The 14,919-nt window shown below is 49.3% G+C and overlaps 1 protein-coding gene across 4 annotated transcripts; it reads left to right on the top strand.

Moving 5' to 3' along the window:
- Positions 1–291: 291 nt before the first annotated feature.
- Positions 292–14,330, top strand: eef2k (eukaryotic elongation factor 2 kinase). 4 transcript variants are annotated; one of them, XM_062474201.1, is made up of 22 exons: positions 292–369; positions 722–876; positions 1,285–1,401; positions 1,765–2,048; positions 3,311–3,358; positions 4,984–5,088; positions 6,448–6,504; positions 6,630–6,667; positions 7,377–7,548; positions 8,305–8,454; positions 8,719–8,851; positions 9,221–9,348; positions 9,517–9,715; positions 9,824–9,873; positions 9,980–10,057; positions 10,379–10,435; positions 10,592–10,663; positions 11,196–11,330; positions 12,256–12,444; positions 12,524–12,648; positions 12,921–13,099; positions 13,280–14,330. In XM_062474201.1, the coding sequence occupies exons 4-22, from the start codon at positions 1,794–1,796 to the stop codon at positions 13,393–13,395; spliced, it is 2,286 nt and encodes a 761-aa protein (XP_062330185.1). In that variant the 5' UTR covers positions 292–369; positions 722–876; positions 1,285–1,401; positions 1,765–1,793; the 3' UTR covers positions 13,396–14,330. The 4 variants fall into 4 exon arrangements, with proteins under 4 accessions (XP_062330185.1, XP_062330186.1, XP_062330187.1 ...); XM_062474202.1 differs by lacking the exons at positions 292–369; positions 722–876 and having other exon boundaries at positions 1,133–1,401; positions 3,314–3,358; XM_062474203.1 differs by lacking the exons at positions 292–369; positions 722–876; positions 3,311–3,358 and having other exon boundaries at positions 1,134–1,401.
- The last annotated feature ends 589 nt before the right edge of the window (positions 14,331–14,919 follow it).

Below are 14,919 nucleotides of genomic sequence, written 5' to 3'. Positions count from 1 at the left end.
AACTAGCTAGAGTATAGGCCTATGATAATCTGATCTGTCAAGATTTGTTTCTCAGTTCATATGTGTTAGATTTAGCGGCTTTTCACCTTCCCTAGCGACAAAGTAAACCTGGTTTATTTGGTAAACTCGCTTCAAGGAAAAGGCAAAACATTATCACAAATGAGCATGATTTTTATTGCAGGTGTAGGCTCTCTGTGACTGATAAGATATTCCAACCAATTGCGTTGGTTAGACATTTTTGATTAATCTGATAAGAGTAGGTGATCTGTGTATGGTCCCTCCCTCAATTTACAAAGTTCCAAATGTTTACGGCGCGACACTCTCGCTACATCTCCGTAAATAGTAACACAGAGCACATTTTAAACACTCGTAAGTGGATTTGGAAGTTTATTTCCTAATTTATTTTAAATAAACGTAATCGGTGTGAATCGGTACACGTTTCAGCATTAATTAGAATTAGTGGCTATGGGTTTTTACATGTTAGCGCTGTTCATCGCTAGTTAGCCAACAAGTAGCCTATAGAAATTGAGATTGACTTGAAAATTCCAGTGCAATCCAGCGAGCCATACAGGCCTTCTGGAAGCGTCTGGAATGTTCGATCAAGCAATTCTGTTATGCTGTTGGTCAACCTTAACCTGGGTTCAATATTGATCCTACATTCAATCCGCCTATATTAATCCTAGGCCTTGATCCCAAATGCTTCTGTCCATCCTATCCGTAGAGGGTCTGCAACAAGGAGTCTATGGTCTGCAACCACACCCAGCGCCATGTTGGAAGCCCAGCATCTTGGATGTGGGGGTGACGGTGAAGAATGGGCCCCACTAGACGGTTTCAAATGCCTTAGCTGCTAAAAAATACTTTATCGTACTTGCTGTGGTAAGCTAGATAGCTAATCATAGCTAGTCTTGCCATATTTATTTTATGGAGCGCCTTCTATTGAGAACAAACTTAGCCTTAGAACTAGGCCTACCCCCGAGAGTTGTGGAATCAAAGACGTGGTTCATGTTTAATACATCTTATTGATAAAATTGCTCAAGTGTTTATAATGTAGGCTACTGTGATGAAAAAAACAAATAAAAAGTGTTTAATGGACACTGTGTTCTAGTCTATGTTTTCTATTGGCTTAGTTTCAGCTAGCAGGGGGCGTGGCGTCAGTAGAGGGCTACGTGCAATAGGTCACTCTGCAGTGGCTGCCACCGAACAGACAAAACTGTCGATCTTAAAACCGATCTCCCCGGACCTCGTCGCTGACAGGGAAATTCGATTGTAAACTTGCTTTGACAGTGACCTGAAATTGCGCAAATAAAACTGAGACCGACCCGAGGGAAGTAGACGTTGCTTTAAGGACACAAAGGCGTGCACATTGCAAACGACGGATTTGTCCAGAGTTTCTAACATCAGGTGAGCCCTGCAGTCCATTGTCCCTGTTTTTGATGTGGCATTTCACGTGCTGCTTTGTATCGCCTTAACTTCAGGCAAAGTGGAAATGAAAATACCGAATTTAGAAGTTCAGCAGATTGCAGGTGTTGAATGGCAAAACAATATATACCTTCTGAGAACCCCATGCTATGTGCTGATATATTGTGTGCAGCAATTATTTTTCCTTGACAGGGTAGATTTCGATTAAGCGCAGCTAAATTATGAACGATAATGGATAGATAACTGTCCAGCGACAGGTCCTGCTTTAAAAAGTAACTAAACTTTAGGATTGTCAGCAATAACAACACTTCCTCATCCCTGCTGTGGTGTTTTGCATGTGTGCAGGACTCCACGCACCCACGCGACTGGTCAACATGGATGGAGATCTGATGTTCAGGATGGAGGAGGTGAGCAACACCGTGCCACCTTTACGACAGGGTCAGCGGAGCCAGCGGGCGACGTCCGTCAGCGATGCAGACCTCAGTGATGAGGAAGACGAGTACTACCCTATGTGTCCCATCACGGAAGACCTCGTCACCCCAGCCAAGGATATCTGTGACTACCTGCAAAACCTGGTTCAAAACGGAACACTCTCAAACTCCCAGCCCAAAAACTCTTTCACCTACCGGGTAAGTTTAGCCGTTGGAATATAACCTCATCCCCACGGTCGGTGGCATGAATAGCCGATTGATATCCGTGATGCGGATGTAGTCGCGGAATCATTGATTCTGAACCGCATATAATCCGATATAAACACGGAAAACGGCGGATATGTAGATTACATTGAAAGAAATTGTGTGCGAAGAGTGGTATTAGATATTTTATCTATCGAATTGAATTCTGCACGTTAGGCAATGGGTAAATCAGTTTTGTCACTATGGGGTTCCTCCATCCTGAACATCAGATCTTCTGTCTGAGTTGGAGCAAACCACGTGAGGTAATGATAAACCACACACACAAGCTAGTTGCTATGTAGGCAGTTCCTGCACGGCGAAACCTATCAAAAACCTCAAAAGAACCTGTAGTGAAACTGATCAAACATATTAGAACTAACGTGATGTCTAATGACAAAAACATTAAATATTTGAACCATAAAATTCGAAAACGTCAAGTTCTGCGGATTTCTGAGTGCTCATTTGAGCCCTGGAATAGTATACAGACTATTAAGTTCTACATGTTTTATTGTTCTATGTTTTGTTATTGTTATGTCATTTGATATGCTGTAGTGCAACAACCGTAGAATCTTTCTCAGCGAGTGCAGATGGCGGTGTCATCTGCAGCAAGAACGACGTCTGACCTTATAAGGAAGATACTTGGACGTGGGGAGCGTTTTTGTGTCTATATGCTGTGGGTGTGTCGTTGTATGTATAAGAGGGGTAGAGAGAGAGGGAGTGACGGAACTCTTTTAACAAACAGGAAGTACCAGCTAGCCGTTCTCAACTCGCATGATGATGTCACATGTAAACATGACATCCTTCTCTAGTCAGCCTTATGCCAAGCAGCTGTAAGAAGGAGACACAGTACAGCTACTTGCAGTACCAGATATAAACAGATACACATAACATCTATTCTACCCAGGAAGCAAATTAGGATCAAATGAAGACATATATCATGTCATACAGTAGTACAGACTGTACCTGGACTCTGACTGCCAAAATACTGTAGAACAAGACACTTCTGATCCTTGATGTTCTACTGTACTTTCTATTATGCACTATTTGTAAGTTTATTTGGATAAAAGTGTCAAGCTAAAAACAAAAGTAAGTAAGTTAAGTGTGTAATGAAAGCCATTCCCCCACATTGGAGCACCGCCATCAGAACTGGATCTGTTTCCCCTCATGGTTTCATGGCGATTAAAAAAAACGGTGCGTTTCTTTACCTTTTCACATAGAAGGAACCAGAAACAAAACCAGCGGCGGTAACGAGCGAAAGTGCACGGGTAGGTCATGGTACAACATCCTCCTAACGCCATTTAAATCTTTTCTTTAAATCTCCTTCCTTTACCCCTGGTATGTGTTTCACCTCCCGAGGACTAAAGCTATTATCTATTTTCCTTCCACCACTTCTCATCCCTGCTTCTCATCCCTGTGAAGTCTTCTCTGGCAAAACTCCGCAAAACTGACAAACACTTTGCATGCTCTCAAGACGATAAGAAAGTTCAGACAGGGAACGTGTTGTGTGATTAGTTGTACTCTGGACAGATTGTTGTTGGTCTCTAGGAGGGATAAGGTGTTTCTGGCATTTAGCAACAGTTTCTCATCATGGGCACATAGTGTTTCTCATCTGTAGGAACATAGTGTTTCTTATCTATAGGTACAAGGTGTTTCTGGTGTTTAGGGACAATGTGTTTATCATCTGTGGGGACAAAGTGTTTCTCATCTGTAGGTTCAGGGTGTTTCTCATCTGTAGGTGACAAGGTGTTTCTCACCTGTAGGTTCAGGGTGTTTCTCATCTGTAGGTTCAGGGTGTTTCTCATCTGTAGGTGACAGGGTGTTTCTCACCTGTAGGTTCAGGGTGTTTCTCATCTGTAGGTTCAGGGTGTTTCTCATCTGTAGGTGACAAGGTGTTTCTCACCTGTAGGTTCAGGGTGTTTCTCATCTGTAGGTTCAGGGTGTTTCTGGCAGTTGACGTCCAGAGGAGCTTGCACTCTCGCTGGTTACCGGGGGCTGACATGCACGGCAACACGTACTCCTCCCAAAACAGACCTGACCTTCCGTCTGGTAAACAAGCCAGCCCTAAATACCTTCTGCTAATTTTACCCCTACCCTCCCTCCCATACCCCTGCCGCCTATCACTTTATACCTCCCACCCCTGCTACCACCCCACCCTCACCCCTGACACCCCACAACCTCTCCACCCCTGCCCCCACCCCATTTAGGACCCCACATGTCCGGCTGCGTCAGGGGGGGGGGGGGGGGTCTGCAGACCAGGCTGGGTTTAGGGTTGCCAGCACAGGCCTGCGTCACTCAAACTACCCCGGGTTGTTGGTTCTGAGAAAGATTCCTAAGTATATCAAGAGTACAGGCGCTCGTACTGTCAGGAGTTATCAAATTCAGCCGGTCTCACCTAGTTAATGATTTATATGATTGTGAAACAGAAGACGTTTTGGAGCCCAGTGAGGACAGGGCAGAGGAGACTTCCTGATTCTCACTTTCATTCGAAAATAAAGCACACGCTATATATGTCCTGTTGGTTTCCATGTGTTTTTGCTTAATCACTTCATGCTTCATTCACACTTTCACAACCCTGTCTTTCCATTCATTGCCTACCTTTCCAACTGTTAGATGATCTCCTTGTATGGAAACTCTCCGCATATTTAATGTTGTCTGATGTTGACCTGTAGAGGTTGTTGGCACCCCTCCCTCCCTAATCAAGGGCAGACTGTATCCTTGAGGGATTTATTATATATCTTTGTATATATATACAGGAGTGGTATGGCCTAGTGGTAGAGCATTTTTGGCTGCAGATCAAGAGCTCGGTTTGGATGGAAGCGTCCGCTGAATGAATGCATTATTATTAATATTATTATTATTGTTGTTATTGTTATTATTCTTGGTGCTGTAGGCCACATGGAAGCACGCCATAGCCAAGGCCAAGGCCATGCCAGACCCCTGGGCAGAGTTCCACCTGGAGGAGGTCAAGACCGAACCCTGCATTCGTTACAGGTACCTATGATCACATGACACACACCTGGCCGATCACATGACATACACATGGCAAATCACATGATACCAGTAGGTCAGTCATATCATGTCCCCAGTAGTAAGAATTACAGACATACTCTAAATACAAAGAGCCATACTGAAATGTGGACTAATGTGACTGCCCTTCTACTAGTTGTACAGTACATACTGATATGCTGTCGGACTCTCCCAGATTTGTTTTCATTTTGGACGGCGTTCACGCCTCTAGGTGGAGATTACACACACACATATATACACACACATATACAGTATATTAATAAGTCTGTCTACAGCCAAACTCTCAGGATGTCTTTCTTCTCCAGGCAGGAGAACAGACAGTTCAGTAGTGTGTAGTCTCCACCAGAGCACAGTCACTCTAGAAAGGGCGGTCCCGTACAAAACTAGTGGGATGTAGCCAGAGCCAGTCCAGACAGAAAGATAGGAGAAAGAGGGGTGGGGGGGTGGGGGGGGGGGGGGGTCAGTCAGCCAACCTCCCCCCCCCCCCCCCTCTCTGTGTGGAGTGAAACACCAGGTCTGCCAGTGCTCTGAGGTCTCTGCAAATATTTGTCTTGGACTGAAGGCCTGCTGTTAGTGTGTGTGTGTGTGTGTGTTTTTCTGTGTCATTTCACACAATTGCACAATTTTCTCTTTTTTCTATTCTGTTATGGACCGAAGTGCTAAACTTTTCCTCCTTATATCGGCTCTTAGTTTTTCCTTCTACTCTGACAAACAGTATTCACTCTTCTCTACACCACAAACGTATTCACCAAACCTAATAAGGACTCGCTGACCCAGGCTCTAACCACATACTGTACATGACTCTCTCTTACTTCCTTTTGTCTGGGTGGAACAGCAAGACCACAGACTGTAGTTCTCCTTTGTGAACAAGAGGTTGACCTGCAGTCTCTCTGGCAACAACAGTGTTTTCTGTCCCAGCACCACCTGCGGTGGACCAGAGGGCTGACCTACATTAGTACTAGATACAAGACAGTGTAATAGTATCAGATACAGAGATATGTGATAAGATAAATGAAAAATACATTATTATTATATTCAGCTCAAGTGAGTCCAAGCAAAGCTGAGTTTAGGATCTTTATAAGATGTAGTTATGTGCTTAATACTGTCTGCTTGGAGGTGAATCCGTGTTTACTATGTGTCGCTAAGTGATTGTTTTTCCTGTGTTCAGGTTGCTAAGTGATTGGTCTTCCTGTGTTCAGGTTGCTAAGTGGTTGGTCTTCCTGTGTTCAGGTTGCTAAGTGATTGGTCTTCCTGTGTTCAGGTTGCTAAGTGATTGGTCTTCCTGTGTTCAGGTTGCTAAGTGATTGGTCTTCCTGTGTTCAGGTACAGTGCTGTGAAGGGGGAGTGGGCTCAAGACGAGGTACACATCAAGATGGCCGCTCAGGTACGACCCCTCACGTCCACACACCCTTTGATGTGTTCTGTCACGTGTTTCTGATGGTTCTGGCTCCGTCAGTGTGCGGTCTCTGTCGCTAACTGACGTTTTATTGTCTTCTTCTCTTCTCACAGCCCTTTGGTCAAGGAGCTATGAGGGAATGCTTCCGAACGTGAGTCCCCCCCCCCCCCCCCTCTCCTCTGTCGACTTTCCTGTCCTCAGGTTTCTTCTCTGTGGAACACTATTGTCTTGATGGTTGAAAAACTGCTGATTTGGCAATCAAGTCAGAACTTTTCTTAACCTCTCAAAAGGGAGTTGGTTGAACTGTGTTTTCTTACTCAGAGCGCCTGCGAGCAAATGGAAAAATCTTCCTATTATGGGATGTTCGTTTTATTATCTGTGAGAAAACTTAGAACTTGGGGGCATACGTTCATGCTTAGTTTTATAAAAAGAACACTCCTCTCGTACAAAGCTGGAAAATAAAAGTTTAAAAACAGAACATGAACTATATATAAAACTTCTTTCATGAACTAGAATGCAAAACCTCGACTACACAAACAACTCCAGCAGTGACCCTCTGATTACCACGTGAGATCCATAACACGTGAGATTTGAGTTTCACAACCAGAAGACTGTCTGCTAGTCCAATAAATACGCTTCCTAAATCCTGCTGGAGTTTCTCTAAAACTCATGATATTGTTCTTGTGTGTGTGTGTGGTTTGTAAGGGCTCGATTCTGACTAGTAAATACCGTTCCTGGACTCTGTCCACCAAAATACTCTTGAACTACGAACTTTCGATCCTAGATCTTTGGCTTTTCTTCCTAATATGCGGTATTTGTACCTCGCTTTTCTAACTGAATCAAATGTAAATGTTTTCCAGGAAGAAGCTGTCCAACTTCTCCCACAGCAGCAACTGGAAGTCTGCGTCTAACTACGTGGCGAAGCGCTACATGCTGCCGGTCGACAGAGAGGTTTACTTTGAGGACGTTCGGCTGCAGATGGAGGCCAAGCTCTGGGGGGAGGAGTATAACCGACACCGCCCGCCCAAGCAGGTACGGAGGGAGGGGGAGGAGGGAGGGGGAGGAGGGAGGGAGGGAGGGAGGGGTGGAGGGAGGGAGGGGTGGAGGGAGGGGGAGGGGTGGAGGGAGGGGAGGGGTGGGGGGTGGAGGGAGGGGGAGGAGGGAGGGAGGGGGAGGAGGGAGGGGAGGAGGGAGGGAGGGGTGGAGGGAGGGGAGGAGGGAGGGAGGGGGAGGAGGGAGGGGAGGAGGGAGGGGTGGAGGGAGGAGGGAGGGAGGGGTGGAGGGAGGGGGAGGAGGGAGGGAGGGGGAGGAAGGAGGGAGGGAGGGGTGGAGGGAGGGGGAGGAAGGAGGGAGGGGTGGAGGGAGGGGTGGAGGGGTGGAGGGAGGGGGAGGAAGGAGGGAGGGAGGAAGGAGGGAGGGGAAGGAGGGAGGGGGAGGAGGGAGGGGGGAGAGAGGTTTATGTTTGATGGATGTGATGGATAAGCAGGTAGATGGATGTGATGGATAAGCAGGTAGATGGATGTGATGGATAAGCAGGTAGATGGATGTGATGGATAAGCAGGTAGATGGATGAATGGATTGACGAATCAACCTATTGCTTGATGGACGGAGTGATTCTGGATAGATGGATGGCCAGAGGATGTATTATGCTGTATGGACGGACAGACAGACAGGATGCATAAACAGGCAGAGGGATGAACTTCCTGTCCTCATGCAGGCTACTCCCCAAAGCAGCCAGCTGCAGGATGGTTCTTGTCTCCTCGTGCCCACGTCTCCTCTCCCTCCCAGGTGGACATCATGCAGATGTGTGTGGTGGAGATGACTGAGCGACCTGGCCGGCCTCTGTTCCACCTGGAGCACTACATCGAGGGAAAGTACATCAAGTACAACTCCAACTCTGGCTTCGTCCGGGACGACAACATCAGACTCACCCCTCAGGTGACCGCCCTCTCTCTCTCGCCCTCTCTCTCTCGCCCTCTCTCTCTCGCCCTCTCTCTCTCGTCCTCTCTCTCTCCTGCCCTCTCTTTCTCTCTCTCCCTCCTCTCTTCCTCTCTCTCTCTCCATCCTCTCTTCCTCTCTCTCTCTCCCTCCTCTCTTCCTCTCTGTCTCTGAACTGTTATTAAAGGATGGGTTTGGAGGATGTTATGAACTTTACTTCTCTCCTGAACTGACCTCCACCTCCGCTCTCCCTCTCTCCTCCAGGCGTTCAGTCATTTCTCGTTTGAGCGTTCGGGTCACCAGCTGATAGTGGTGGACATCCAGGGTGTGGGAGACCTCTACACAGACCCCCAGATCCACACAGAGAAGGGAACCGACTTTGGAGATGGAAACCTGGGTAGGGCTCTCTCACCGTCACCAAGCCCTGGTTTAGAGGCAGGCTTAGAGGCAGGCTTAGACGCAGGCTTAGACGCAGGCTTAGAGGCAGGCTTAGAGACATGCTTAGAGGCATGCTTAGAGGCAGGCTTAGAGGCAGGCTTAGAGACAGGGACTTCCAGTCTTCTCCTTTTTGTCTTATCTGCTCTGGTCTACTCTGTTCTGCTCTTATCTACTCTCTCTTATCTGCGCGTATCTGCTCTTGTATACTATTTTTAAGAATGTGGGGATCAGAACAAGTTCAGTTAAGGTTAGGCTTATCAGCCTGCTTGAGTATTTCCCACTACGTCTATACAGATAGAAATACTCACTGTGTGTGTGTGTGACTCAGGTATCCGGGGCATGGCGCTGTTCTTCCACTCTCACCTGTGTAACAAGATCTGCAAGAGCATGGGCCTCACGCCCTTTGACCTGGCCCCGGCAGAGAAGACCCAGCTGGACTTCACCAACAAGCTTCTGGTGAGGCCGGCGCCTAACGGTGCAGAGTCGCCAGGGCAACCAGGGGAACACCAACACAACAGAACTCACATTGTATCCGCATTCTAGTAACTTTGCTAAATGTTCGTCTTATCCTCTCATCTCATCCATCTTTTGCTCCTCCTTCCCCCCCCCCCCCCCCCCCTCCAGAAGACTGCCCAGACAGTGCTGAGGGGCTGTGAGGAGCCATGTGGCTCCGCCCGTGTCCGCACCCTCTCCTGCGGCCAGGCCCCGCTCCTGCTGTCCCGCCTGTCGGAGACGTCCTCCGTGGACGAGAGCGTGAGCGAGGGGGACTCTGTGCCCTGCTCCCCCCTCCACCTGCACGGCTCTGTGGGGAGGTCTCCCATGGGTGAGCACAGGAGCTAACGCAGTCCTAACACACTGCTGGAGGTGGTTCAGACACACGCACACACGACAAACTCACACCTAGGTCAATGTAAGGAATTTCTGTCCACAGGTTTGTTCTTCATGAACGAGATGAACGATCATCACAGCCCGGAACACAAGGTGAGCCAGGCGTCAGGCCTGCCCATAGGATACAAGCTGCCCGTGTCACGATCCCACAACATGAACATGCGTGTGTCTGATGTCACGGCTCCTTGCATGTCCCCAGGACCCGGAAAACGGCGGGGACAGCGGCTGCCCCAGTGAGAGGAGGAGCGAAGGGGACCCCAACGAGCACGTAGACGGGGTACAGACCTCCACCCCTCCACCCCTCCCTTCAGCTTTAGACCTACTGTATATCTAGACCTCCAACCCTCCCTTCAGCTTTAGACCTACTGTATATCTAGACTGATACCCCATGATGATCAATACCCAAAGTATATCTAGAGGCAACCCGAACACCTTCCCCAGAATCCCAACAGCGCTTTTTTGTCAAATTAAAAAAACGATAATATGGACACAGACATAATACTTTTGTTTGAGCAGCAAAGTAACGCTCTTGTTTGACTAGCAGACTATGACCTCATATCCTGGCAGCAGTGTTAACCTGCTGTCTGTCCCCATGCAGGCACGCCCCCGGTACGGCCGACCCTTCTCAGAGTCCGACGAGGACAGTGTTAGACGGGTAGGTAAATGTGCACCACAACCATCTTCATCAGAATGTAATAAACCATCCTTCATCCTGTGTTTCCTTCATCATCCCTCCCTCCTGTAGCTGTTCTCCTCCCCCCTAATACAGCCTCACCTCTACATAACTGCTACTTCCCATTTTCTCTCCTAGAGAATGGTGCTAGCAGGAAGCAGAGTTTCTCCTAACTGTCCCTCTAATCCAGACACGCCAGAGAATAACTCGGTGATTCTCTCCCCCGCATGACTGCTCCTGATCCATGCTTCTCCTGCTGCTGTGACACACACACACACCCACACACACACACAGAGGACGCTACAACACGCTTGCAGCGGAAAGTGCAACCAAACCCTCACAATCTTCTCTGTTCAATCACATTAACCCCTCCATTCAATTACATCTCCCTCTACATTCAGTCATCCCTGTACTGAAATCAGCTGGGTAATAAACCTGGTCAGACTGGTTGACTGTAGGCCTATGTGTCTAATGGTACAGTAACTGGTGCTGCTGTAAACTGGTGCTAATGCTACTGCTAACGTTTTTGGTACTGCTAATGCGACTGGTACTGCTATATCTACTGCTAATGCTACGTGTACTGCTGTAGCTACTGCAGTAGCTAATGCTACCGGTACTGCTAATGCTACCGCTGTGGTTGTGCTTGTGGTGGTGGTTATTGCTGCTGCTGTCGGTGCTGCATGGTTGTGGTAGGTGTTCCTGTTCAGCCCCGGCCTTGTCCTGACTGTGTTGTTGTGTCCAGCTGACGGAGGAGAAGTGGAACTTCTACCACTCAGCCAGAGCTCACATACATCGCCCGTCCTGCGTCGCCGTGGAGATGGAGAGACTCAACTCCCTTCTGCTGGACAAGAAGATCGGCCAGTCCATCCTAGGGAAGGTGAGCGGACGGGAGGGGGGGGGGGGAGGGAGGGGGTGAGAATGAGGGGGAGGGGGGGAGGTGAGGGAGGGGGTGAGAATGAGGGGGGGGAGGTGAGGGAGGGGGTGAGAATGAGGGGGAGGGGGAAGGTGAGGGAGGGGGTGAGAATGAGGGGGAGGGAGGGGGTGAGAATGAGGGGGAGGTGAGGGAGGGGGTGAGAATGAGGGGGAGGGGGAAGGTGAGGGAGGGGGTGAGAATGAGGGGGAGGGGGGAAGGTGAGGGAGGGGGTGAGAATGAGGTGGAGGGGGGAGGTGAGGGAGGGGGTGAGAATGAGGGGGAGGGGGGAAGGTGAGGGAGGGGGTGAGAATGAGGGGGAGGGGGGAAGGTGAGGGAGGGGGTGAGAATGAGGGGGAGGGGGGAAGGTGAGGGAGGGGGTGAGAATGAGGGGGAGGGGGGGAGGTGAGGGAGGGGGTGAGAATGAGGGGGAGGGGGGGAGGTGAGGGAGGGGGTGAGAATGAGGTGGAGGGGGGAAGGTGAGGGAGGGGGTGAGAATGAGGGGGAGGGGGGAAGGTGAGGGAGGGGGTGAGAATGAGGGGGAGGGGGGGAGGTGAGGGAGGGGGTGAGAATGAGGGGGAGGGGGGGAGGTGAGGGAGGGGGTGAGAATGAGGGGGAGGGGGGGAGGTGAGGTAGGGGGTGAGAATGAGGGGGAGGGGGGGAGGTGAGGGAGGGGGTGAGAATGAGGGGGAGGGGGGGAGGTGAGGGAGGGGGTGAGAATGAGGGGGAGGGGGGGAGGTGAGGGGGAGGGGGAAGGTGAGGGAGGGGGTGAGAATGAGGTGGAGGGGGGAAGTGAGGAGATGCCGGCACACAGGAAGTGTATGAGCACGGGAGGAGCCTGACTTTGTCTCTCTCTCTGCCTCTACATCCCTCTCCTCACCTGCCCTCCCAGGTGCACCTAGCGATGGTGCGCTACCACGAGGGGGGCCGCTTCTGCGACAAGGAGGAGGCGTGGGACCAGAACTCTGCCATGTACCACCTGGAGAGGGCTGCCATGTGTGGGGAGCTGGAGGCCATCGTGGCCCTGGGACAGTGCTACCTCCAGCTGCCTCACCAGATCCTGTCAGACATCGAGCTGGAGGTGTGTGTGTGTGTGTGTGTGGAGTAGGGGGTACACTATATGGTATCTACCCTGGTCTGACCTGTTGTTCCTTCCCCAGGACACCCGGGGGAACCGCAGGAAGGGCTTCATGTACCTGCTCCGGGCAGCAGAAGCTGGGGACAGGCAGTGCATGATCCTGGTGGCCCAGGCCTTCGACACGGGCATCAACCTCCCATCAGAAAGGTCTGTCACACACACACACCCAGGCCCACCACCCACCACACATACCCCCCCCCCCCCCCCCGCTCATACACACACCCCAGGCACCAACCCCTCAGACACGCTGAGATGTGGTTACCTTACACTGTGCCTAGTAAACGCCGGACATTCCTTGACCTCCTGAACACCGTTCAGAACCCTCCACTGATCCCAGATCTTCTGCTGTGCCTTCTTCATGCACTCTCTGGGTGACCTCTGACCTCAGTCAAACGAGACCCTAAACCCTGCTTCCTCAGGAGTCCCAGCTGGCGGGAGGCGGTGCGCTGGTACGGCTGTGCCCTGAACATGACGGACTACGACGAGGGGGGGGAGTACGACGGCATACAGGACAAGCCCCGCTACCTGCTGCTGGCCCGAGAGGCTGAGATGTACCTGGAGGGGGGCCACGGCCTGGAGCCTGACCCCCAGAGGGCAGGTGAGGTGGGGGAGGAGAGGAGAGGAGGGAGAGGGCGAGGAGGGGGGTAGCTCTTCATCCTGTAGTTCTGGAATTTCCTGCAGGATGGGTTGAAGGGAGTTTGAATTGTATTTCTGATACTTCTACACCTCCCCCTCCCCCACCCTCACCCCTCCCTCACCCCTGCTCCCTGGCCTCCAGGTGACCTGTTTACGGAGGCTGCAGATGCAGCTATGGAGGCCATAAAGGGCCGACTGGCCAACCAGTACTACATGAAGGCTGAGGAGGCGTGGTCTCTGATTGAGGAGGCGGACTAGGAGAGAGGCCAACCTAACCCCTCCCGCAGCTCCTGTGGGTGGAGGCCCATCCGATGGCAACTGCTCCAGCCAGTTTATATTATTATTTATATAACAACAGAACAAAACTACGGCTGGAAAAAAATGGACGGCCAGGCCGATGTTTGAAATGCCTCAGTCCTGAAATGTTTACAATTTATAAAAAAATGTTGGTGTGATTTCTGTGCTGGCGTGGCAGTGTGACCTCAGTCTTGTGGTAATGAGACTGTCCTGCTCTACAGCTGAACTCTGTAAGGACAGCTGCTCTGGTTCTTATCCATGTCAAGCTGTGTTCCAGTGTCTTCCCCTTCCATGCGGTGTCAGGGTTTCCCTAACTACTTTGCCCTGTTGCCCTGTAAATATCCGGTGGGGGGAGGGGGGGGGCTAAAAAAAAGATTTTTTTTTTTTTTACATCACACATTTGATACTTTGATGTGGGGCTACAACAGTGAATAAAATTATATTACCATCTTCTATCGCTCATAATCAATAATCATAGGTGCGTGGCCAACACTAGTTGAGAGTGACCTTTGAATGCAGCTCGTTAAAACATACGGATAGAATATGTTAGTATAGCGGTTTAATTTGTTAGCATCACTCGCTTTACGTTTAATGTAAGGAGCGGGATTGAGGAACCAAACTCATTCGTAATTTGCTTTCTACAGCGTTCTGTCACGTTGGGGTCACGAGCCCTTTTCTTTTTTTACAATTTAACTCGGGGTCGTGACCCTATAGGGAGCCTATAAGGTCCCTATAGGCTGGAATTGTAAAAGGCGTAGCGGGACAAAGAAACAGAACCGACAAAAACGGGTGATCTGTCTTTGACGTGACAGTAAAAAACAACCGGTCCGGTACGGAGATTTTGTTTCCGCCATGTGATCGATCATTGGTGAATCAAAATAAACGTTAATCTATAATTAACTGTCATAGCTGGTCATTAAAGTATTCTGTGTGTAGTATAAAAACGCTTTGATGTTGTGTCTTGAGTGTCTTGCACTTAACTATCATAACTCCTTTCTTGACACTACAAAAGTGAAACATTGTAGTTTCATTATGATTGAGGTCGTTATTGTTATATTTTTCCAGATCAAAACGGGGTAGTTGGACAAAATAGGGAAACCCTGGCCTGCGGTTTCATTCTGAAGAAGCACTCGCCGAATAAACAAGAGTGTTTCTGTGGGTTTAGTAAACACCCAAAAAGCTTTATCAGGAATAAGATGATCTGTTTACTATGGCTTGGCACTTGACAAATGCTAGACTGTTACAAATGTTACGTTTACATGTATTGTATGTTAAAAAGAATGCATGGAAGTTTGTAGTATGGAAATGTTTAATAAATGTAATTTGCATTTTATTCAATTCTGTTGAAAGATTGCTGAGCAGGGCTAAAAAGACGAAACAAAACAAGAAAGCTGATTCCAAGAACCTGACACACACGTTTTACAAACTTCAAAAATATTTTTCACAACTATTAGAATACGTTTACTTCAAACATAACGTAGGCCT

This window comes from Osmerus eperlanus, chromosome 12, assembly GCF_963692335.1.
Source record: "Osmerus eperlanus chromosome 12, fOsmEpe2.1, whole genome shotgun sequence".
Classification (NCBI taxonomy): Eukaryota; Metazoa; Chordata; class Actinopteri; order Osmeriformes; family Osmeridae; genus Osmerus; species Osmerus eperlanus.
The sequence above is the reverse complement of the archived record's forward strand: the minus strand, read 5'-3'. Positions and strand labels throughout refer to the sequence as shown.